This window comes from Phoca vitulina, unplaced genomic scaffold (genome assembly GCF_004348235.1).
Source record: "Phoca vitulina isolate PV1807 unplaced genomic scaffold, GSC_HSeal_1.0 scaffold1, whole genome shotgun sequence".
NCBI lineage: Eukaryota > Metazoa > Chordata > Mammalia > Carnivora > Phocidae > Phoca > Phoca vitulina.
In genome coordinates, this window is record NW_022589704.1 from 44931772 (window position 1) to 44957608 (window position 25837).

The 25837-nt window shown below is 35.3% G+C and overlaps 1 protein-coding gene across 1 annotated transcript in view; it reads right to left on the reverse strand.

Moving 5' to 3' along the window:
* The window catches only part of COL3A1 (collagen type III alpha 1 chain), a 38145-nt gene extending 15361 nt beyond the window's left edge, over positions 1 to 22784 (reverse strand). Inside the window, exons 1-22 of the mRNA XM_032406323.1 lie at positions 22590 to 22784; positions 12119 to 12321; positions 11810 to 11860; positions 11251 to 11364; positions 9861 to 9941; positions 8010 to 8063; positions 7490 to 7543; positions 6652 to 6705; positions 5960 to 6013; positions 5739 to 5792; positions 5053 to 5106; positions 4579 to 4623; positions 4387 to 4440; positions 3742 to 3786; positions 3082 to 3135; positions 2602 to 2700; positions 2025 to 2069; positions 1772 to 1870; positions 1516 to 1569; positions 1320 to 1427; positions 1043 to 1096; positions 120 to 218 (exon numbers count right to left, since the gene is read on the reverse strand). Of these exons, the coding sequence (XP_032262214.1) occupies positions 120 to 218; positions 1043 to 1096; positions 1320 to 1427; positions 1516 to 1569; positions 1772 to 1870; positions 2025 to 2069; positions 2602 to 2700; positions 3082 to 3135; positions 3742 to 3786; positions 4387 to 4440; positions 4579 to 4623; positions 5053 to 5106; positions 5739 to 5792; positions 5960 to 6013; positions 6652 to 6705; positions 7490 to 7543; positions 8010 to 8063; positions 9861 to 9941; positions 11251 to 11364; positions 11810 to 11860; positions 12119 to 12321; positions 22590 to 22668 (1608 nt within the window). The 5' untranslated portion in view covers positions 22669 to 22784. The remainder of the gene's footprint in view (positions 1 to 119; positions 219 to 1042; positions 1097 to 1319; positions 1428 to 1515; positions 1570 to 1771; positions 1871 to 2024; positions 2070 to 2601; positions 2701 to 3081; positions 3136 to 3741; positions 3787 to 4386; positions 4441 to 4578; positions 4624 to 5052; positions 5107 to 5738; positions 5793 to 5959; positions 6014 to 6651; positions 6706 to 7489; positions 7544 to 8009; positions 8064 to 9860; positions 9942 to 11250; positions 11365 to 11809; positions 11861 to 12118; positions 12322 to 22589) is intronic.
* Between the last annotated feature and the right edge of the window lie 3053 nt (positions 22785 to 25837).

Below are 25837 nucleotides of genomic sequence, written 5' to 3' on the forward strand. Positions count from 1 at the left end.
GAGCATTTTGTTTTGTTTTGAGGCTGTAAAATTATAGTCTGCTTTGAGTTGTCTTTGATCCTCTTTTATTTGCCCTTCTTCTTACTAAATGGCAGTGTCAAGCAAGCGTTTCTTGGTACCCTCATTCCTGGACCTCCAGGGACACCATCTCGGCCAGGTTCTCCAGGAGCTCCTCTGGGCCCTGCGGGGCCGGGACCACCACGTTCCCCAGAGGGACCCTACAAGGTGAAATAAATCAACAAATATGTAGAAGAACCTTCATTGACCTAGACATTGACCACCTTTAGGTTACAATTAGAAAACTTTCTTTTGTCTCTTTTTTTTTTTTTTTTTTTTTTAAGATTTTATTTATTTATTTGAGAGAGAGAGAATGAGAGAGAGAGCACATGAGAGGGGGGAGGGTCAGAGGGAGGAGCAGACTCCCTGCAGAGCAGGGAGCCCGATGCGGGACTCGATCCTGGGACTCCAGGATCATGACCTGAGCCGAAGGCAGTCGCTTAACCAACTGAGCCACCCAGGCGCCCCTTCTTTTGTCTCTTAAAGAGAGTTGGTATGCTGCTGACATGCCATAAAATCACTGTTATCTAATAGCTCGGATTATCATATTGGGAGTAGTTTGAGGCAACTTTGATGAACATCACATGTCAGCAATATTCAGTGGGTATCACGATATACTTCGGTGCATATAAAGTCAAATATCTTTGAAGATATAAAATCATATTTGGATAGTATTTTAGAGTTTTCAAAGAACTTTCAGGCACTTTAATTGACTTTATTCTTGCAATGATGCTGAAATAAATAATTCTCTATTGACACATAAGTTAATGAATTCTCATAGAAGTTAAGTGACTTGCTTTAGTTACAAAGCTAGAAGGACTGAGCAGGGGCTAGAATCATTGTTGTGTACTGGGAATTATAATTATTTTTAAACTCCAATATATTTCCTTCAGATATTTAGGTTTTAGTTAATGGGAAACTGTGTGGAAGAACATAACTATTTGTAGTACCAGCATTTATAAAAATAGAAATTAAAGTTATTTACCTTTTCTCCTGGAAGGCCGTTGGCTCCAGCAGGCCCTCGGAATCCAGGCACACCCTGGAAAGAGTGAAAGGCAAATGTTTCAGCCCAAAGCATGAAAACTTTTTCATAATTTCTGAGTAACAATAGAGATGTTCTCATGTTATACAATGCCCCCAAAACACATTTGGGATTGAGTACTCAGCTTAAGAAAAAGCATGGTTTCCTCACCCTGAAGGTCAAGTTCTATGTGGATGAAAGTGATAACTCTTCTCCTTGGAGATGCCTATGGGAAACGTACCCTTTCTCCTGCAGCTCCTGGAAGTCCATTTGCACCAGGTTCTCCAGGTGAACCATCTTTGCCATCTTCACCTTTAGGTCCTGGAATACCTGGAGAACCAGCTTCCCCCTAAAAAGGATGCCAATAAAGGGATACATTTGGTTGCAAAATTTTAGCGGAAATAAAGAATAACCCATTCTGTTGGGGTAACACTTACACGTTCACCACGTGGCCCTGGCTCTCCTTTGGCACCATTTTTACCAGGTTCACCCTAAATGAAACAAAATCTTGGTTTAAAAACAGGGAGTACAGACTAAGAAAATCAGCAGTGGCAGCTGCTGATCCAATGATAAAACCAGAGGGAGACCAACATAAAATCAAATAAACAAGTGCAAAAAGTCTGCTGTTTATATTTCTGTTGTGGGAATTGAGCCACACCTTTCAGGCAACTAGGGAAAAAATATGCAACTTACTGCACCACCTCGCTGTCCAGGAGCACCATTGGTACCAGGTGGTCCAGGAGGACCCCGGGCTCCTATCAGTCCAGGAGCTCCAGGAATGCCAGCAGGACCCTAAAAATAGCCCAAGAACACTAACATTAGTTAAACTTGAACTCTCTTTTCTGAAGAGCTAACTTAGACATCACAAATGGATTGTCATGCAAAATGCAAAGGAATCCAATAATGGGTGTGGATGAAATGAGGGTGGGGGGTGAGGGCAACTTACCATTTCACCTTTCCCACCAGGACTACCATTGCTCCCAGGAGGGCCCTAGAAGGGGAAAAGAGCCTAGTAAAAATAATGTAACTAGTGAATATACATTTGCAAAGTAAATTTATTGATGGGTGTTGGGCTTTATAGAGATTCGGTGATTCCTCCAACTACAGCATAACACATAAAATGTAGGCAAAAGAATTATCATTATCTGAATAAATTAAAGATAGTATGCACTTGGTCTAAATTATTAAGGAATAAATAGAAAAGGTGTTTAATCCTGTTTCTTCTCTGAATTTTTGTGATCAGTGATCAGTTGGAACACATTCTTTGAAGTATCAGGTAACTATCCATCCTCTACTTCACTTTGTCAAATAAACATAAAATTCATGAATTTTGAAGAGGGTAAACCTCAAGACCCACGAATTTTAGTACTAACCAAATCAGCATTTATTACAGTAGAGTCATTTCAGAGCATCAAGCAACAATTTTTTTTTCAAAAAATATTTCAGTTGATAGCAACATTAAAACATATGCTTTCATGAAAGAAGTGTAGCAACACTCCTCAATGGCCATATTTGTTACTTACAGGAGGACCTGGAGCACCAGCATGGCCCTGAGGTCCAGGTTCTCCTCTTTGTCCGGGGGAGCCGCTTGAACCAGGAGATCCAGCAGGTCCAACTTCACCCTAAGGTAGAAAACCCTAAGTAGTCAGTGTCTCTCGCCATTTCTAATCACTAAGCCAGTTTAAACCCATCTCCCAAATGCTGGAATAGTATGATGATATGCTCTATCATAAGCAAAGAATCATGAATCACGTAGGCACAGAAAAATGCTAACTATGTGTGTGATTATGTGATCTGATTTTCAGAAAGAGACTAGGAAAAGACAAAGAGATATCAGAATAGTTGAATGCCAGGGAATTAAAAATAGGGCTTTAAAGATCTGAATAGGTAAAAAGATATCTACTTGATGGGTAAAATATATATATTATTTTGAAGAAACAATCCAAAGATTTTCTGTTGTTCCAAGATCTATTTTATATTCTTCTATAAAAATGCATGTTTACCTTAGCACCAGGAGAACCAGGGAATCCTGCAGTTCCAGGGGGACCAGGAGGACCCTGAAAAAAAAGACAATTTCAAGAGCTCTTAATCAAGTAAACAGAAGCTAACGTAACACTAACTAGTAAATAATAAGATAGCACATATACAATACAGAAAACAATTATGCAGATAAAATAGTATTTATCATCCAAGGGTGAATATTATGTAGAGAAACAATGTGGCAAAATACAAGAAAGTAAAATCTAAAGTTAGAAAAGTAGGATCCCCCTGCCTTCCACCACAAATTCTGTGATTTGTGCAATTTACTTAGCCCGAACTCTTGTACTCTTGTTTATAAAATGGAGGTAATATTATTATCTATTTTGCAGAGCGCTTTTAATTGCCAAGTCCAGTAGTGGTTATTAACTGACACAGTGACCACTATACACTATACAGATGTTAGTAACTGGCCAAGCATAATGAGGAGTATCAGAATTTCACTTACGGGTTTAGTGTTTCTAGATTGTGTCTAGATTTAGTTTATGGACCTGGTGTCAGTTTGAATGAAATGTTTATGGACAATGTTGAGTTTTAGGCCTATAATCCATATTATTCCAACATTCCATACCACATAATCTCTCATTACCCTGAAGCAACTCAGGGTTAGATAAAAAGTTACTTACTGGTTGTCCATCACTTCCGCGAGCACCGTCATTACCTCGAGCCCCCTAAAAAAAGAAGTTTGTCTCAAATATCTTCTTAATTCTGAAAAGCCAGTCACGAGTAATGACTAAAATTCTTTTTTTTTTTTTAAAGATTTTATTTATTTATTTGAGAGCAAGAGAGAGAAAGAGAGCGACTCAATCCCAGGACTCCGGGATCATGACCTGAGCCAAAGGCAGAAGCTTAACCTGCTGCGCCACCCAGGCGCCCCCTGACTAAAATTCTGACTCCATTGAGTTGACTTTTCCTCCAGTGCATTAAAATCTGCTAAATATATATTTTTAGAGTCAAATTGTTAAAATTCTGATGTATACAGCAATGATCTGATGTAGAAGAACTGGGTTCTGTGTTTAACAGAACTAAATGTGAATTAATCGTTCTAATCACATAGGCAAAGTTAACACTTAAAAAATTTTTCAAAGGAGATAATAACTATAAAACCCTTATTTGTTTCCCTACAGTTACAGCTACAGTTTTATGGAGGCATCGTTAAATGCTATTTCATGGGAAAGGTTTTCCTGGCGATTGCCACAGCCTGCACGCCTGGATGAGACCCTTATCTGGGATTCTGGCTGGGACTGTGCGGTGTTGGTAGCAAGACTCACCGCAGCGCCTGGCAGTCCTGGCCGTCCTCTCTCACCAGGAGATCCTCTGGGACCCTACAGAACACAGTTGAAAGAATGGTCTTACTTTAACCTTGCCATGTGTAAGAACAGTTGGGGAAGGAGCAAGGCAAGTTTTGGGTTAGATGGAGGTTAATAAACTAAAACTGAAAATTACATAAGAAATATAATTACCATGGGTCCAGGGGCTCCATTTTCACCTGGGAGGCCATTTTCACCCTAGAAACATGTAAAATATGTTACCATTTTGTAGAACAGAGAGAGGAATGTAAAGTTTTTTAAATGCAGCACATTATGAAGAATATTATAGAACCTAAGAAAAAGATATGTTTTAGCAGTATCAAATTTTTGGTAGCATTTTATTTACCATAATTCTCAATATTTGCATTTTAAAAACTTGAGGATGAAACAGAAGTAATCAGTGAGTTACTCAGAGATGCACAATCATTTCTAATCTAGACAGTTCAAGCTATTAGCTTTCATGGAAGCCCCAATAGAACATCTGAATTAGTCACTGTTATTTAGCTCCTGGAATGCAAAATTCAGGTAAATTTCAGAAAAGGTTAAACCCCAAAGTATAAATCTTAAATATAGCTATAACATTTAAAGGACTTTACTTACAAAAATATGATTTTTGTTTTGATTTACCTTTAATCCAGGAGCACCTGTATCACCCTTTTCTCCATTTCGTCCATCAAAGCCCTAGGAAACGTATAAAAGTAGTAAAAATATTAAAGATCTGTTAACAATCTAGAATGGTTGAAAACTTTACATTGTATTTTTCATAACTAGTTTTTACCACATTCATTGATGTGAATAATTTAAAACTCTTTTAAGTGGATTGAAGATATTTGACATTGATTTTATAGTAAAAAATCTGAATTAACAAGTACAATCTAGTTCAATTAGGAAGTTGCCTTAGCGATAGCAAATATCAGCTTCACAGATTTTATTTCTATTAAATTGATAGATTTGGGGGTCAGTTGGTGGAATCTACCTAATGATTTGCATAGACTAATTTGCTTGATTCAATTGCAAATCACATTGACTAAGCCAATGAATAACACATGGCTCTCAATAATACATTTTCATTTTTTTCTGGCAATGATGATAAGAAAATTAAATAATTTTTTCCCAAGCCTTTTCACATATTTAAAATCAGTCTAATTACTACCTGTAAAATTACTAGTTGGTTTGGTCAACAAAGTCGACTGACTGTTAAAAAATCAAATCAACCATTTTTGGCACATACTCAAATTGCCCAATAAAATTGGTTAGGCAAATAAACATGGTTAAATGAAATAGCTTTTTGTTAATCTAGAAACTCTACTTACTCTATGTCCTTTCATACCAGGGAATCCAGGCATACCAGCTGGACCTTTTATACCCTAAAAATAAGGAATAGAACAGATATTAATGAATTTTCAAATAGAATCACAGTCCAGTTGTAAAATGCCTTCCATTTTTAAGTTTAATTCAATTTAATTATAGAATAATTTCCAAGCTAAGATCATCATGACTACTCCATGTAATTAACTGGATGCCAAAGACTTACTGGAGGTCCAGGCAACCCTCGCTCTCCAGGTCGTCCGGGTCTTCCTGATTCTCCCTAGGTGGAGAAATAAAAAATACGTAGGTGATTGTGGAAGAGAAAGCACATTGTGCCTAGTTAGCAAACCAATGACTTTGCATTTTTCTCATCAAGGACTCATGAAAATGGTTAGGCTAAACATTTAGTTGTTAGAACAGCTTTCCTAGTAGAAGGAATGGAGAGGACTTCTCCCATCTCGATATGAACTTATGAACATCACACGCATCACTCTTCACTGAAATATTATGATGCTCTCTCAATCCACTGAGAAGAATTTGCCATTGGAAATCAAATGGGAAAGGAAGAAGGACACAATATTAAAGGTGTTTTTAAGTTTTCAAGTTCATAAAGTATTGATATCAATTTCTTCATTACAAGAGGAAGAAAGAAGCTACTTGTTTCTCCTCCAGTTAAATGATCTATTCAGTGGGTGTACCTTCTTGACGGTGAAGAAGCACATTTAGGGGTTCTGTTAGTTTGGAATTCAAATTATGGCATTTACAGTTGTACAAACACTATACATTCAAAAATTAATATGAGCTAAAATGTCATTAGGATAGCAATGATTTTTTTGGTAAGGTTTTCCCGTGAGCCTAGCATACAGTATATTCCAACTTGGATTTTGCCATATCTCCATTCAATCTTTAAAGACTTACATCTTTTCCAGCAGGACCAGATGGACCTATAGCACCAGGGGGTCCTGGAGGGCCCTGACAATAAGAAAATAAAAAACAAATGTATCTATAGGTTTTTCTCTTACAACAACTTATTGTTACATAGTATGTGTTTTCCTGAAAGGAACCTCCTTTTAGAAAATACTCTCAATATTTTTCATGATGAAAATGACATATGGAGTTAATATTATGCCTGTATTATATCCAGTTTTCACTGTTTAATGAACTTATTTTTAATAGGAATTAAAAATATCATGTATCTATATTTTATATCATATGCATTTATAAACCCATAGGCACTTTTACATTTTGTGAGATATTGAATTTTTTAATATACAGGTATTTCCAAATAGTTTGAAATATTAAATTGAACTAACTTCACCTCACTTGCTTGTTTATACAGCATGGTTTTTTTTTGGAGGACTCTGTTAGATTATACTTATTTCTACTAAATTAAGTTTTAAAAATTGTATGTCAGAAAAGCAGATATGCAGGTGAACTGAGTGATTACAGGAAAATTAAATCTATATTTAAGAGAAAGAAGATTTGTATCCACACTAGGAGGTGAACTATGATGGTGGCTAATTAGGCCGGGAATTCCTAGATTCAATAGCAAGTGTCTCTAGGAAGTCTAAACCACTAAAGAGTCCAAAAGATCTTTGAAACCAGTTCAACTATCATAAGAAATATTATCTATTATTTTAAATTTTGAGCATAAACAATCTATACATTATAGGACCTATGATGATATTTTAGAAAATGAAAGTGATTTCTACATAGAATTGTCAATTTATTAAATACAGATATAATTGTTACTTACTGATGGACCAGCTTGCCCAGGTTCACCGGGGGGACCTTGGTATCCTGGAGAACCCTAGTGAGTAGAATAATGTGCAAATATTTTAAAAGTAATGTAATATTCACATTAGGCATTTACCTCTTGAAGACAGTATGAAATCAGGATTTGTGAATGCAATCAGTAAATCTTATTCCAATTTATAAACACGGAAGCCAAAATTTTTCAGATCAGAAGAAAGCAAATTTATTCCATTATATCCACGTTATTCCATTGAAAATGAATTGTTTTGAACTTGAAGCCGTATCACATGCAAATTAAGCCTATGATTTAATTTTACCAAGGTTTTCATTATGAATAGTTGTTTGTGGAAAGGAATTAGGTGTGAAATTCCATCTTTGAAGGAATGATAGTTTCTTGGGTGTGATTTCTCTCCTTGAGTGGGATTATGCATGTTGGAATGGCTAAATTACAGCAAGATCTATGTAAACTCGATTTATATAAAATTCATGAAAAAGAAAGCACCACTAATGGCTACACTTACCGGGGAGCCAGGATGACCAGATGTACCAGGGGGACCAGGAGGGCCAGGGGGACCCTGGAATGTAATTGTAAAGGATAAATACAAAATAGATGTATCTGAAATACACTTTTTTTTAGGCATCAAAGAGATGCCTCTGTTCAGAAATGATACTGACATTAAAAAAAAAAATGAGAACAGCATGCCTCGTTATGTAGTAACTATTCACGGATATGATTAATTTTATTAGATATACAATAAAGATCTCACTACAAAAACATCACTCTAAATGGAATTCCCACAGAATCAATACAAATTATTAGTAAATGCAATAAAATGTTAGCCTGAACCCTCCATAAAAAGGGGTTTAAAATCTGGAAAAATCCATGCAAAATGCTGTGAAAGTCCCTGCAATTAGAATGATACTTGTCCTGGTGAAGAAGCATTTTTTTGCCTGCCAGCCAAACTCCTGTGGAAAAATATCTACATACTGTTAATCCCAGTTTCTAAAAACAATGATGTAAATCAACCCAAAAATTCTTAATTATGTCACTGAGTTATGTTAACATGAAGATTTAGATGTGCTTATGAAAATCAGCATACATGGGACGATGATAAATTACAATTAGAACCAACTGATTTATCATTGCTCAGAAATACAGCTTACTCTAGAAAATCTTCCATTTTATAGCATGCTGTTTCTAAATACTGATAACAAATTTATAAAACCACAGTTTGTAATTAAATGTTCTCTCGTAACCTCTTTTCTGGAATATTAAGTAGTGGGTTTTTTGTTTTGTTTTGTTTTTTTAGTTTTTGGTTTTTTTAGTAAAAACTGTATATAGGATTGAAAAATAAGATTCATAATTTGAATCTAGTTGCATAAGACCAGATATTTACATTGTTAATATAATTTTCCTTCTGGCTTTAAAAGAAAAAAAAATCACATCCCCCAAAACTTTAGAGATTTGTAAAATTCTCTTTTTACAATTTACATCAATTTTAAGGGTCTATCTTTAACTGGTCATTTGGATCTACCAGCTAAATTTTGTCCTCTCTAGTTTTGGAAGTCACAAATATGGTGTCTAATGATCTGGTTGGAAACCTTCCATAATCCCTGAGAATCCAGCATCATGTTTCCTTTACACTTATGTACCTGTTACTGGCAGTGAAGCAATGATCTTTCCCACATTGCTTCTCCCGAGAGCCTGGTCTACAATTAGGGTCATTTACGTGGGACACCATGCGTTATGCCCAGGTGCCCAGGTTTCAGTGATTTTTTTTTTCTATTTTCTTCTATCAAAACTCTAGGTCATTTACATTAAGGGAAACCTTTTGGGTACAATGTGAATAGCTATCATTTGTAATAGGAAAACTTAAAGACTCAATAAATTCTGGAAATATTTGTATTTGATTTCAGGGTTTGAGGTGGGGCAGCTTGTAATATTGGACATTCATCACTCGGATTGTCATCTAGCAAGTAGCACTTAATTGATGAAAGCACATAAAAAAAAGATTCTGAACAACTTAGAACGAGGAAAAATGGAAGTGAAAAATAGCAAATTTTGGTTAAAATTAGGGAATATATAGGTGTGAGACCTAAGCACTAAGGCAGGTGGGCTCCTGGGATGCGTGGTTGTATAAAGAAGGAAGGCGAGGCAGAACAGGCGTGAGATGAGAGACAGTGAGGAAAAAATGAGTTAGGATAAGAAAGATCATGATAATCCTACCATCTGCTTTCCCAGCCTTAATGGAGAATAAGCTATTTTGTACGCGTATGTAATAATACCATATTACTAGGAAAACAATCATTCAAGAATTAACAAATTGGAAACTACATCATGCTCTAGAATGCTGAGAAACTCTTGTACATACAGCTGGCCCAGGATAGCCTGCGATTCCTCCTCCTGCTACTCCAGACTTGACGTCATATGACTCAAACTGGGGAGAATAGTTCTGTAGCAAAGAGACCAAGTAGATACGATCATTTTGATATATATGTCATAGTTCTTTCCAAAAGCATTTAGAAGAGGTGCATGCAATATCTACCATTCACTGACAGAGAGTTTTCATGCCAGAAGATGTGGTATGTATTATTTCATCATCTTGCTTATCCTGTCTCTCTGTTGCTTCAGGTAGTAGATACTCTACAGAAATACTTGTTTATGTAGTACACACACCCTTCAACTAACTCTGTGCAATGTTATTCCCAAATAATTATCTCCTATATGATCTTACTCAAAATACCATTTTTACGTGATACCCACAGCTTTAGAAACATAGGATCATGGACTGTTTGAAGCTGAAAGAGCCTTGAAATCATATAATCTGATCGTCTCATTCTGAGCAGAAAAAAGATGGAAAAGTCAATTACTTTACCAACATTTAATGATGAAAGTGAAATTTGTATCCCCTGGCTTCTGGTTAATATGCCTAACGAATTTACCCTCCAAATAAGCATCCCCATAGAAAATAGGCACAGGAATAATAGAAAAGCTCATGTGCTTATTGGATTTCTTTGGAGATTATTTTGTTTTGAATCCCAGTCCTACAAGTGGGTTATGTTTGGTACCAGGATAAGAATAAATAGACGGTATGCTTTGCTTTCTGTTGAATTGATTTTTGAATAGCATTTTTTAAAACTCAGAGTGATCTGTAGATATGTGGCTTCTAATTTCTCCTAACCGCATGCAACAGAAATTACATCTCATTTATTTGTTTGGTTGGTTGTTTTACATGCAGGGTTATTTGGCTGCCATGCTTTTTAGGAGAAGCAGGATGTGCTCTGAAGGCTTGGCAAGAGTATTTGCCTAGGCTTGAATAATCCTGTTGACTTAAAGTCAATAAGGAGTATTCACAGCTCTTCAACTGCTTTTTGTCCAAACTTTCAGAGGCTCTACCATTGGGATTATAAGTAAAATAAGGCACAGTTACAGCAGTTCCTAGATACTCCAGGTTAATTCATTTGGGAGTTGATGGCTCATTTCTCAAACATAGTGATAGATTCTATGTCTGCTGAGAAGTTGGGAAATGTTGCAAAGATATAATAACAATAGCATTGGCATTATGAGGAAAAGTAAAATTTATAAATCACTTAAAATAGTGTCCAGCACTTACAAGCACTAAATAAGGATTTGTTAAATACATACAATCAGAGAATAGATATAAGGAATCCACAAAAGTGAAATGTTTTATAGGCTAAAGAAAAGAAAATGAAGTAGGTAGTTTTAAAGGGAGGGGATCTTTTCGTCCTGGAATTTATTACCTGAGGACCAGTAGGGCATGATTCACAGATTCCAGGGGGGCCAGGAGACCCAGGGGAACCTGGTTGTCCTGGAATACCAGGATCACCATTTCTCCCAGGAATACCAGGTGGGCCCTAAAAGAATCAAAGACAAAAACTCATAAGACAGTGAAAAGGCCTCGTGATTCAGAATTATCATCAAATTGTAGCTTCTCTGCTTTATAATATGAGGAACCGATATAAGTGATAAATTTTCTTGAGAATACATATATTTTTTATCTAAATCATGTGAATAATTTCAGCGTGATTTATTTCTTTGTAGATTGACCTATATTTTATTTTTCAAATTGATAATGGGGATGAAGACATTATATAATGTTGGGGAAATTTAAGTATTCACATGTACAATTATGGATTCTCAGTTTGAGTTCTCTTGTGTCATTAAATAATGTAGTAGTCAAGGAAATGTCTGAATGATGAAGGCTCAAATATGAAAAGGCTATTAGAAGAAGCAAAAAAAAAAAAAAAAAGCAGACTACTTAAATAACTCATTTCATTCTACTGAAGAATGTTTACTTACTGGATCTCCCTTAGGGCCTTGAGGTCCATGACCATTAGGAGGGCGAGGAGGCTAATAAATGGAGAAGATACAGATTAAATAAGACATAAGAGCAACTTTCCCATGAAGTGTGTCCCAATTTGCATATTTATTTCTTATCCCCAATTACATCCAATCCTTAGTTTTAAACCAGAATATTCATCTTTTCCTTGTAATTCCAACATAGTTGGTAGACATTACTTTTTTCTCCTTTCAAGCTCCTATGGTATAGGAACGATTCATGTGTTAAAATATAAATCTTGAAGATGTACAGATTTTCTTTAAACTCACAGCTGTTGGAGGCTGGGGGCACACTGCACAACATTCTCCAAATGGGATTTCTGGGTTGGGACAGTCCAATTCTTGTTCGTCACATATTATGTCATCACAGAGAACAGATCCTGAGTCACAGACACATATTTGGCAAGGTTCTGGCTTCCAGACATCTCTATCCGCATAGGACTGACCAAGATGGGAGCATCCTCCGTCAACAGCTGGAAAGTAAGTTAGATGGTGTGATGTTGTCTTAGGTTTTGCTGAAATATGATTTTTGTTATGCTGTCATGACTTCCCAATAACCAAAGTGGAGGTAGTTTGAAACCAATAAGTTCTTCCTTTTATTAAACTAATTTGTATGTTCTTAGAAGCATGCTTATGCAAAAAAAAAAAAAAAATCCACAAATTAAATTACCAAGAATATCATATTCTCTATACATAATTTGCTAACTGGTAAAAGATTGCTTAAAATACCAAATCTTGTTTATTAGCTTCAAAATGGCACACCATAGTAAATTTTCCTTAAGGCCAATAAGGATTTTAATTTCAATTATAGTAAGAATTTAGCACCAATGGAAACCACACAACACTTAAACATTTATTTATTAATTGTGTAATTGAAAACAAGCCTTTCTAGCAATCATTATCCTCTGCTTTAATAGTAGACAGGAGCATTAAACTATAATGACGATTCTGTCACTAACTCTGAAGACTTTCTGGATTTTATTAAGCTAATTGGGAAATTCAGGGGAAAACAGCTGTTCTTGGCAGCATAAAACCCTTCCAGATTCCTGGGAAAGGTTTAGCAAAGCTTGCTTTATGTATTGAATATCACTGTCAGCTCCACTGGGCATTAGTAGGTCAACATGATATGCCATAATATATTGTATAGCCCATATGGATATAAAGAGAGTTCCAAATCACTAAAAATAAATAGTGTTTTTCAAAAATAAATACGGGCAGGGAATAAGTAAAAATAATAGGGAAAAATATGAATCATGGCCATGTGTATTTGTGGCTTAACATGGTCAAAAATTTGCTTCAACCAAAATTTTAAACTTGTTTCCTAATTATATGTAAGGTACTCAAATTTCAGCAGATATTAACAATGAATCAGCTTAGGGGTTGCCAAAACAAAACCTGGTCTCAATTCTTAAAGCATTAGCTGTGGATTGTGGTTAAATACAACTTTAGTTCCTAAGGATTATTATGATAGTTTGCCAGTAATTGAGTAAATAAATAAGATGTTTCTAAACATCTGCAAAAATTTTTGCAAACAACAAATGATATACTGTTCAGTATTTATATTTTTGTGAAACAGTGAAACTTTATTTCCTCAGAGCCAACATCTTTAAAATGTCTGCTGAAAGAGGCCTGCTTGGGAGGAAGCAAGTAGTTTAATAACCATACTTTTTGCTGCCTTGTGGTCAAGAGGCCTTTGAGTGGGTCCTAAAATCTTTCCATCGGAGGTTGCATATGACCATGAAGATCACGTTTATAAGTTCCCAGTTCTATATCCTCTCATATCTGAAGTAATAATGATTTAGGTTCATGCTATATACTTTGGGTTTAGACGTTTAGCCGGTTTAGCAAAAGTTCACAAAAGAGGGGTAATTGCAGAACCTGCAGACTGACATGGCCTCCATTCGTCTTTTCCATTATTGTGCACAGATACGACTTTAACGATCTTGCACTATTATAATACCCTCCATCAATTCAGGAAGTTTCAAAGTCTGTTCTTACTGTGTGGGACCATTACCCAAAGTGGTCTACAGCTAATAAAAGAAAGCTTGTTTGTTTTATTGCAATTTTAAGAAGGCAAGAATCTGTTTATTTTAAAAGTTATTCTCATTCTTCCTCCATGTTTGAAACAGACATATGAGAACATTGGAAAGAAATACTGTCTAAGCTTTCGGAGGAGAATTCCTTTCTACTTAGTGAGCATAAAAACTGAATGCCAGAATGCTTACCTAATGCAAATGAAGTAGGTCTACTTAAACAGTATTATGAAAGATATGCTTAAGAGAAGCCCAATCTTTTTCACATTGTTATGAACAATAATAATATGAGAGGGGAGAGGCATCAAACTCATTTTTCTCTAAGCAGAGCTGACATTTTATATTTGGGACCTAAGTTCACTGTTCTTCAGAAGAGGTCTGAATGTTTTAATTAGATGGAAGGTAGTTTAATAAATTGCATGAAATACATTCTGCAGTTTTTGGATTCGCTTCTGATTCTTAAAATGAAACATTTTAAAGCTTTCTCTAAATTAACGTTATGGGAAATGTTCCAACAGATTATTTTTAGCTCAAGATTTCCCCATTAATAATGTGGACTTCAGGCTCCCCAGCCTTCCTGAAAATACCACTAGTGTACAGAGTGTTGGTTACAAGTAATAATAATGTATCGTATACTAGAGATTTGTTAAGAAAGTAGATTTTAAGTGTTTGCACCCCCCCGCACACACACAAAAATGTGACTGTGGGGTGACTATTAGTTAACTCGATTGCGGTAATCATTTCACAATGTGTATGTATATCAAATCATCATGTTGTACACCTTAAATATACACACTTTTATTTGCCAATAATAGTTCAGTAAAGCTGTGGGGGGGAAGAAAATATAGCACTAATTTATACTAACGATTCCTTCAGCTCTTTGTCTCTGGATTGGGAATATCTTTCTACATTTAACACAGGACCTATGTTACAAAGCTTAGCTATTGGATATTGATAATTTACTAAAGACAAATGATTAAAACAGTTAAAGGGAGAGTCAAGTATTTCATATTTTAAATATCTTTTCTTTGTTCTTAATCTGCCCTAAAATTAACATTTTTTTCCCTCATATATTCATCCTCCCTGTTTATGTCTCATCGAAAGTATCACCACATCACTAGAAATACAGTGTTTTCCATTTGCTCTGCAAACTATTAAGTGAGCACAATATTTACTTTTTTTAAAATTGTAAATGAATTCATTAGAGTTGGGTTAAAACCAATGTTGCATAAATGAAAATTGTTACTTAGCTTCTTGTGTCCAAATTTTATTAGAAACCATATGTATTATGCCTCTTAAACCACAGAGGTCTCAATATAGAGGTTGAGTCACTTTATTGTACATCTCTTTTTTTTTTAAGTGATGTTGTTCTAAGGAAAAGAAGAAAGTTGGAATGCTTGAAAAATAAGAATTAATGCAGGTTGTTTATTGCCATACTTATTTCACATCCATTTAAAAGAAGTTTGGCTCTCCTGAAAACTCAGTTTCTGTAGAAACTTGTGGTTGAGAGTCAGTTACTCTATCTCAGTCACCTTTGTTGAAAGGCAGTTTCCTCTAATTTCTTGTTCTGTGCGTGACAAGATATGGTTGGCAATATGTTCTCCTGGAAGCTAAACCTCTTACACAGATGTCTCATGGCCCTCAGTTTTAGTACCATAGTCTAATGATCTGTGGGAAAATCATGGGAAAGTCAAGAAAAAGAATGTTTTGTTCTCAAAAGGAATAACATTCTAGTTTGCCACTTGCAGCGTTTAGAAATGGTTTTAAAAATGGGATTCAGAAATTCAAAAATGTTAAATAAAAGGCAAATAATCTCATTTTTACTACTGGACAAGAAATAGATTTTTCCAATTACTTCCTTTATTGTTATTGCTAAAATGAAGTCTCCCTGTTCCAATAAGTAATTAATTTTAAACCCCACCTCTCATGTCACTTGGTGTTTCTGTTCCTTATTACAAAGTACAGTCCTGAAATAAATTTATTTGTGGCCACAGAAGCAATGCATTAGACTAAATCATCTCCTTACTGGGATCTAAATTATAAAACAAAATGAAGCTAGCCTATGACATAATCCACTCTGAGCTTTTCTTTCTTAGCTCTCTGTTTTGAAACCTCAGAGAAAAATAAAACCAAGTAACATAATCTAATATTTTTAGATATGCTTAACACTTTCCTTTTTATTGTTTTTGTTTCCATTCTTTAAATATTAATTTATGCTGATTTGATAGAATTTTATTGTTGTGACTAACAAATAGTATAAATTATGTTTGTCTTAATCCATTTTTGGAGTAAAAATAATATGCCCCAAAGCATCCAATCAAATTGTTAATTTGGCCTGAGTGATAGATTTAATTTTTTTTTCTTCTCTTCTTACTGAATCCTTTTCAGGGAAAAGGTGTTCTTTAATCTGAAAATTAAAAATAACAGATGTGAAATGCAAATTATCATAATATTATTTTCCTGTTTCTTTAGGAAGTTGAATATTTTGTAAGTGTGAGTATATAGAATGTATATAGCCTACAACTGAAGTATGTTTTGCTTTTAAATGACACTGTTTGGAAAACATACATTTTGGTTAAATACGTTTCTGCTGCTTACATTTATCAGAATATTTTAAAATACATTAGATGAGTTGACTAAAAGAACTTCAAGGAAATATCTGTAGACCTCTATAGGTGGATAACTTCAATTTCAAAATGTTGTTTTACATGGACAAGGTGGATTCTGATTATTCTTGTCCCCACCAGAAAAACCAAAAACCAAAAAAACTTTATGAATCATGTCTAGATGTTTCCTTGCTTTATTCTTTATAGATCTATGATTTTATGCCTCCAATTAGAAATTTCCTTTAAGGTGATTAACATTTTGTCCTTCGAAAAATAAAAATAATTAGAGAATTAGAATTAAAATTATCATATATCTAACAATCAGCAATTGCATTATAACATAAACTGATTAGTGACAAATTGTAGCAATACTGAAGAAAATATATTCTACCTGCTTTGTGGCAGTTGGTAAACATCTCATTTTTTTCCATTGTCATTTTGATCTAATTTGTCTGATCACCATCAGACATCTTACTTTCCTTATCGCTAGGTCACTAAGTACTTTCATTCCCTACAGCAATTTTATTTTGCACTGGCAGTAAAAGTAATACTAGGCAGAACTGGTAGAGTGTCTCCTATGTTGTAGGCACTCTTCTGAAGGCTCCGTACACCTATTTTACTTAATCTTCCTTATGGGTGAGTGCTGTCATCATCTTCATTTTATAGATGAGGAATCTGAGATACAGAGGTGTTGAAAAATTTTCCCAAGATTACGTGGTAGGAGTAAAGCTACGATTAGAACCTGAGAAAGCTAACTCTAAATTTGACACTTTACTGCCTTGTATTCCTTTCTGCAGTTTCAAGGTCAAGGTAGGGTTAAAAAAGCCAACTTCAAAGCTCTACCCCATTAGGGTTTCTAAGCCCTGCAAGCTCAGAATCAGAGTCTAAAAAGACAGTGGGGTTTTTTTGGTTGTTATTGTCTTAAGGGATAACAGTCGCCTACAGAATATTTTTTCTATCTGGTCTCAAAACAAGAAGATAGCATCTGGAGTTAAGTTCTGTTGTTTATTTTCTCCTGACCTTATGAAAAAGAGACGTATCTCCAAGGCCACCCTAATGACATCCAGACCACCGACAGAATTAGTGTGTGTTTGGGAAACTCAGCATACATTTTACTATATCCAGAGAAGCCTGATTCTCATAGCAACTCTGGTGCAGCAGCAACAAACAGATAAGGCTTAGGTATCGAACACACAAAAAAGCATATTTAGGGTGTCTCACTAAGACACCGGTTTTCAACTATCATAGCTATATAGTGTAGTAATGACTAAGTAGTTCTAGTTACTAAATGACTCATGTTAATGATCTTCTAACTTCATTAGAAGCTTCCCTTCTAACTTTGAACATTATGGACATACTTGCAGTTCCAAAGAGTGTTTCTCTGATTTTAATTAACTTGAGAAACACAGTCCCTGTTTGCCTTCTTCCACACCAAATACTATAGAAAGCACAGTTTCAGAAAAGTAAATGACATTTCATTGAACCAGGAATTTCTCAATGCAAGTTTTCAAAACAAATTTAATTTTTAATAGGTTCTGGATCCTTTGTCTTTGATTTTTTTAGATCTTTTGGGCATTCTAAGTTTTGCTTTCTTCTTTGAACTTTTCGTTTTGTTCATTAATTGTACATTTTAAATGGCAGTTCTTGACCTCAGTCATGGAAAATACAAGGGTTTTATTAGTTAATCTGAAAGGAATCCACTTCTGCTGTGTTTTCATTAGGCACAGACAGACATTCTAGTGGTTAATGTAACTCCCCAAACTGCAGTTAACAAATGATTTGTGGAAGAGTAGCTATCTCATTTTTTTCCGTTGTCATTTTGATACAAAACAGGCAAAGCTTCCCCCTTTGAAAACTCTAGATTTTTTTACACCACACCTCCCTCCTCCCCTTCTTCTTCTTCTCCTTTTTTTTGAATCTGGAAAACAATGGGACTGAGCTTTTTTCCAGGGAAAACCGTTTTACAAGAAACAGTCCACTGAGACATTTCCAAAAAGTTATTGCAGACCTGGAAATTTTACAAATGTTCTTCATGTCCAGCAAAGGCAATCAAATCTTTCATCTTTAAACCTTTAACTCTTAAGCAATCCTCTTTAATGACTTCAAGGCGGTGCTATCATTTGATGTTACAAAAGAAAAGACTGGGCTACAAAATCTTTGGAACTTTGCACCAAAGAGTCATCCACAATGAAAACCATGAGGTTTCAGTAGATGGCACCCTTCTCTGAGTGACCCCTCAAGGTCTGGCAAGTGACTGTAGGTGTGAAATAGGGACTTTTCTTTTAGTTTGTCTCAACTACTCTTGGAAAACTCATAGCCAAAGGTCCTTGATTTTTTAAAATAAACCTGTAGATCAGACATCAACCCAGGAATCTGAATTAGTTAAAAGGCACATGACCACAGTCTTTCCTTCTTTCCCAGAATTGTTCCAGTGGCTTTGTCTTTCCGCTTATGATAGTAGGATGTTTAATTCCAGAATTTAATGAGAATAACTATTTACCTATAGGTCTTTAGATCATATGATGTTGAATACTCTGTGGGTGGTAAAAAATGCAAGGTATCATGAATGAAAAACACAAAATTTTGTATCAATACTTTATTTACTTAAAGTTTATATTTTTACAGAACTGAAGATAATTTCTGGTTAAATCATAACTGAACATTTTGTTTCTCTTGTTTAAAGAATAGATTTACCAATTCAAAATTGAGTGTTAAACAGAGAGAAAATCTACCTTTTCTCACCTTGAGAAACGCATTCATGGATATATTTTCTAGGACAATAGAAAATTTTTTAGTATTGCCTTTCAGTGAGAAACAATTACAAAAATAAGAAAAGTCAGGTACTCTAGATTTAGTGTATGTTTCGTGTTCTCTAATTACTTAGGATTTAACCGAATTTCGGTCCTAGTCTTAACGCTGTCACTTCTGGGTTGTATAATCTCAACTAAAGCCCTGAATCCATGTGGGATGCTGACACTGAAATACATGAGCAATTATAAATTCTCTCCTCTTGAAGGGACAATTGTTTCCAGTGATTTTATGCTATATTTTCTTCATTCAGTATGTTTAATTCTGGGGGCAACACAAACCAGAAAACTTGATTGCTACTTGATGGATTTCAAATTGTCTCCTTAAGCATAATGGAAAATAGACTCTCATGACCTGTAATAGGGAATGGATTCTCTTAAGTCCATTTATTTTGTAATTCTAAAACAATTAAAGTCTCGCAGTTCATTGTCATGGTGGAATTATCAGGGTAGCAAAATATAAGCAAAAACATTACAATACATTTAATTAAAATAAAGTTTATGTCCTTGCCCTTAATGAAGCAATATCACTAATAATATTGATCTATTTATTTATCCACCTATCTAATAGGCAGTGGCTAGAATACTTATGTCAAATAAGGACTACATAAAAATACTTGACAAATATTAAACAAATAGTTACATGTTATATGTGGAATAGTCACCTGTGGAATTTTGAAAATGGCCATAACATTCAAGCTCATTTCCAAAGTTTCTGAATATTGTTACCACGTGTTTGTGTGTATGTATGTTTGTTGGGCAGTATTTTATCACTAATATACTTATTTCCTTAGGAAAGTAGTGTTTAATATTTAAAATTCACACATGTAATATTTTTAAATCTCATTCTAAAATATGGAATCCAGCTGTGTAACATTTATGTTGGCACTGGTCGTGTAAATGGTAACCCTGTCAGCCACTAGGTGGCTAGTCTTTGTGCTTAAGATTTGGCATGTTTATAAACTACAGGAAATATAAAACAGACCACATCTCTCCATTGGTGGAATAAAATATGTGAATTAAATAGAACTTTCAGAAATCTGTAGAAGGACCAAATACTTTGTGAGGACATCTTTTAAGCTCCAGAAAACTTGTGTGAGTAGACTAGAAGTGAGTATTCCTGAGGCCTGTGCTATTTCTCTCTGGGATTCTCAAGAAATATGTAAGAAACCCATACCCCAGAACTCTATTGAACTGTTCTTAGTGTGCTATGTATTCAGCCACCGTCTGTGACCTCTCCAAAGCGAATCCACCTACAGAATTTCCTTATAAAATTTATAGGGAACACAAGAAGTCCTATCTTAAAATACTTAACCTTTTTTCATGACAAATGAAAATAGTAAGCTGAACAAAATCCCTCTCAGCTTCTTTTGAGCTTAAAAGCACACAAATGTATCAGCAAAATTTCATAACTATTATTTTCTATAGCTAAAGACAAAGAAAAATAAAAAGAACTTCTGTGATGTACAAATAATGAAGGTATTAAACACTTTTTTCCCCTCTAAAGTTGGATCAAAAAGAAAAATAGCCATAATGCGTATAAAAGATTGTAACCACCAGGCAACTAGAAATATTTTGTCAATCTTTTGAACTAAACACCAAAGTTTTGTAGTCTTTCCAATAAATGGCAACTCTGTCCCTACCACCCCCCCCCCCGCACCGCCCCAAAAGCAGGAGAACTTAAGAACTATAAAAATGGTAAATGTCTTTATTGAGGTACGGGTGTGGTGGAGGCATTTGGTACTCTAGCCAAGGACTGGGAGTTGTAGCATGTTCTGGGAGGGACAGAAAGGGAAGGGAAAGGGAAGAGTTCTAGGGAAAGAGAGTGGGAGGAGGCAAGAAGAAAGAAAAGAGATGCAGGTACAGGGAGGACACTTGGGGATGAGGGAGGGAGTGATAGAGGAAGAAGAGGAAGAGAGATGAGGAAACAGGGGCTTGCCTGGGAAAGGGGGTTGATGAGGGAAGGAATGAAAAGGGAGAGGAGGTTCAAAAGAGCCAACAGGGGTGAACAGATGGGAAGGAGGGGACAGGAAGGGAAAAGAGGAATAAGTGGGAAAGGATATATGGGGAACAAGCAATATGGGTGTTCCTTTTCTTTCGTGGCCATGGGCCGATTGTAACTGAAGCAATGTCATTGGGTGTCCCCCCTGCCTCCCCACTTATATATGACCTTAAAGGACATCAAAGATTTTATATGAATAAACAAAAACTATTTTCAGACACATGTTGCAAAAACTGAATTTAAATGTAAACATTTTGATTCTGTGCAAATAGAAACTGATGTGTAATGATTTCTTCTAACATCTTTAAATTTAACATTTAAATATTTATTTCTATGAAAGTTTGTACTCCAATGTGTCTGGCATTTTCATGACTATGAGAAACATATGAGTTAAAAGAAATGTTTTCACATAACCAGATAATGAAACAAGCGTGGTTTGGGGGAAATTAGAACATGAAAACCATTGTTTACAGTTATTTGAAAACACAACAAATCAACCTTCTAAAGTCAAACAGTACCAGCATCTTTTTTACCTTGTTTGCAGAAAAGCCAAACATTCCTGTTGGAAACACTTTTTAAATATTCTCTTCATTAATGCAAATGTAGCTAAAATGTAGAACATGTGAAAAACACTAGACCCTTAACAATAAACTATTAGAAATATGTATTAGTCAACCATGGAAGTGTTTGAAACAGAATAAACATAGGGACGATGAAACATTCTTAGCAGTTTGTATCCATTTGAATTACACAGACGGTATCCGCTTGTTGCCATTCTATAGAAATATATTCCATAATTCTAATAATGTGTATTTCCCTTAATTCATGTTGTTTTTAAAATGCATTACCTTATTGAGAAAAGAATGCTCAATAGTCTATCCTTACAAAGAATCCAGCATACAAAAGAGAGTATAAAATTGTTACAAAAGACCAAAAACTTCCAGACTGCCTAGGAAAGCATTCCAAGATGTTAACAGTCCAGGAGGGGAACTTTTTAAAAGCCATTTAAAAAGTTTCCAGTGCCGCTAACATGAAAACAAGTTAGTACAAGAACATCTTTATCTTAAACAACCAGAAAACTTTCAAATACAAAAATGACAATATTCTTTCTATGCAAATGTGAAAAAACAAAAAAAAACAAAAAAACACCATCACGCTCAGTTCTACGTTCCCCAGTTGGGAGCTTACAGAGGAAATTAACTTTGCGGAGGCTAATTTCCCCTTTATCCCTGTTTGTAAGGAGAAGGAAAGACAAAAACCCCAGAAAGTTTCTTGAAAGCAAGACCTACTCACCTTGCTGTTGTGCCAAAATAACAGTGGGATGAAGCAGAGCAAGAAGTAACCAGGTCCCCTTTTGCACAAAGCTCATCATGTCTAAATATCAGACATGAGACTCTTTGTGCAAAAAGGAGAAAAGAAAAGCAGTTCAAAGTAGCACCATCAGATGTCCCCTGCCCTTCAGCACCGGGCCCGTCATAAAACTCAGCCACTGAGATTCCTTTGCTTTGGCCTTAAATAGGAAAAAGTTTGGCTTCCCTCACTTTCCAGCCCCTTTCTGAAATATGAGAGCAGCACCCATCCCCTCAGCAGTAAAAGAAATGATTAATATGTCTTTTTCCCTTATAGAAGACACAACCCACAAAGTAAGAAAAAACACATCTGGAGTTTGTGTGCATCTGTTTGTATCTAAGTTTGTAACATATTTTCCTTACATACATGTTTGCATAACTTAAGAATATATGTCAAAATGCTCTGCCTTGCATTTTAATAGAAGAATTAAATGTATATATTTTTCAATTCCTCTGACAACATTAACAACTGCTTGATTTTGAGAAATTGCTTGATGCCCTTTTCTTGGGCATGGCTAATTTGCAAATCTTATCTTCCTAGAAGTTCTTTATATTGGGATTTTGCCAGAATCCACCCTAACTCAATTTAAATAAGGAACTGTAAGAGATTAACTGAAAGAAAAGCCTCTGTTTGTTCCTTCTCATCCACCCACTCTGGGTCCTAGAAGTTCAATTTCAGGCAAATGTCAAAAGACTAAGTATCTAAGCTATGTTTGAATGGCATCTTAAAAGTTAGATACTCATCAATAGCTATTCCTATTTCTCAACAAATTTCTTTAGCCAGCCAAAGCGTGGTTTCTTGTGAGATTTCAAATTTGTATGCTGCTTGCGAAAGCCAGGACAGAGTTTTCTAGAGAAGAAATTAGCTTTTTCATGTTTTGGCTTTGTAAGAAACAGGAAGGGAAAGGGTTTATTACATGGCATATCAAATGAGTCCCAGAAGAAGCTCTCATGTTATCTGGATTGGTATAAAGATTAGTATAAATATTTATAAATTTAGATGTTCATATGTATATTTTCCAGGCCACATTAACATAGCTTTTCAATGTAGTTCTGGATCTAAGGAGTGATTTCTGGGTCATATTTGAAAGAGGGACAAATACCATCTGTAAGTCTTTGATAAATCTTGGCCAGAGAAACATGCTTGTCCACAGATCAAGATATTTCTAGTAAGCACAGTATTTCTTTACACCTTAATCATCAATCCACACTTTCCTCAATCATCCGTGTATTCTACCTGGGCTCTTCAATTCTAGTCAAGTCTAGTCAGTGTCACTTGCATTTATTTCATTTTTTCCACATTAACTCAACTGTGCCCATTTCCACGTGTGCATGTACGCAGAAAATTCTCTCTGCCTCACACCAATTCATGGAAGTCACATCTCTAAGACCCAGTTCAAAACTGTCCTTCTTTAAACTTGCTTTCCTCTCTCTCTTTCTCTCAATTCATGTTACTCAATTTTTACTTAATTCACATGTTATGCATATATTCCCAGGTATATGTATCTATTCTGTAGGGATGGATAGTGGTTAGCTTGCTTCCCGGGGCCCAGTTACAAAAAGCACAAAGATGTCCCAATGTAGATGACATCATCTGATGACAGGAAAAGAGAATCAGTTGGACCAATCTCTTGTGAGTCTTCTGATTTTAGATTGGAGAGTCACCACTTGATGAAAAAAAAAAAGTAACTATTGAACAGTCATGAAATTAAGCTGTTTTACTGGATCATAGTGGAGATGTTGGGGAAAAAGACTGTTACATACATCTTTCTGTCTTCCAATTATCTTCATCCTATACTTAAAAATCAAAAACAAAAACAAAACAAAACAAAAAACCTTGCTTTCAAACTAGTCCAGAAATATGATTCATTTTTCTTCCGGTGTCTTTGACACTTGCATAAAAAATTCAGATATCTCTATTATCTTATTGTCTTAGATGGTCGATAAAAGTTGAAGTTTGTTGAATTTCTTCATTAAAATCATTTTGCAGTGTGAAAAGTTGATAGATTATTTTTTTAAATAATGCTTTTTATGCTTTATTTCAGGCATTGCACATACCATTTCTGTTGTGTTTTGTTATTCTTTTCTATACATCCCTGGCTGCCCTGACGTTAACCAGCTCACACCGACATGTCATTTTGCTCTCTGGATTGCATTTGGAGTTTTAACACAAATCTAAACACCTGCACCAGCAAAAGCACTGATTAATCTGGCTCTCCTTTCACAAAGAGAGTGACTGGAAGGATGAGGCAAAACGAGGGTGTGGCAAATTATCAACCAACAATTGCAATCTTTTCCAGTTCAGTGGAAAGCGCAGCTTGGGAGAGATGCATAAGCACAGCTGTGATGGACTCAGTAGGCCAGTGAATGTCAGCAATGCTCTCTACAACAGCAATAAGAAAATCAATTATCTCCATCATGAGAAACACATGGAAGGAGAACTCTTGCTCTCCTTTCTACTGCTTCATGTATGATTCTCTTTTTTAAGCCAAGGGCATGCAGTATTTTTTATGGACATTTTCTATATGCTTTCAAATCACTGTAAGCGCCTTTAAAATGTATCTGTGATAAGATTCCCTTAAAAATATACTGAATCCATAGCAGAATTGCAGCCTAAAATAGGGTAATTTACAACTGTAAAACACAAGGCAGATTTTCTTTGCTAGTCATAGAGGAATGGGTGAGTTCACTTAGTTTACGTGTGTGAAAGCACACTTGAAGAGTTGTGTTCCCTTTAAAAGAATTTGGACAAATACCACTATGTGTGTAGTTGAGCTAGAAATATGGTTAAAAATATGTTGTAGTTAAAGAACTTGGGCATATCTAACCATAGACAGATCCAAGATTGAGGCAATGACATTGGTAGTGGCCATGATAGGCAAATATTTGAGTGATTTACTATGACCAATTCTTCAAAACCCCTTTCTTTAATTTCCTCTTAGTCCGCAAGGTAGAATTGATTGTCTTCTTATTTTTGTTTCCATAGAACTATATTGCTAACCACTTCTCTCTAGCCTAGAAATTTTACTTTCGGACAAGATTCACATTTCCTTGACATTTAGTAAAATGAAGTGTGCTACAGTGTACTCATTTTGGAGATACTAAATATCCTTATTCCCATCTATTCTTTTTTTATCATGTGCTGGTACTACTGAGGTTCTGCATTTCTATCCTTGTATTTTTCAGCTGAAA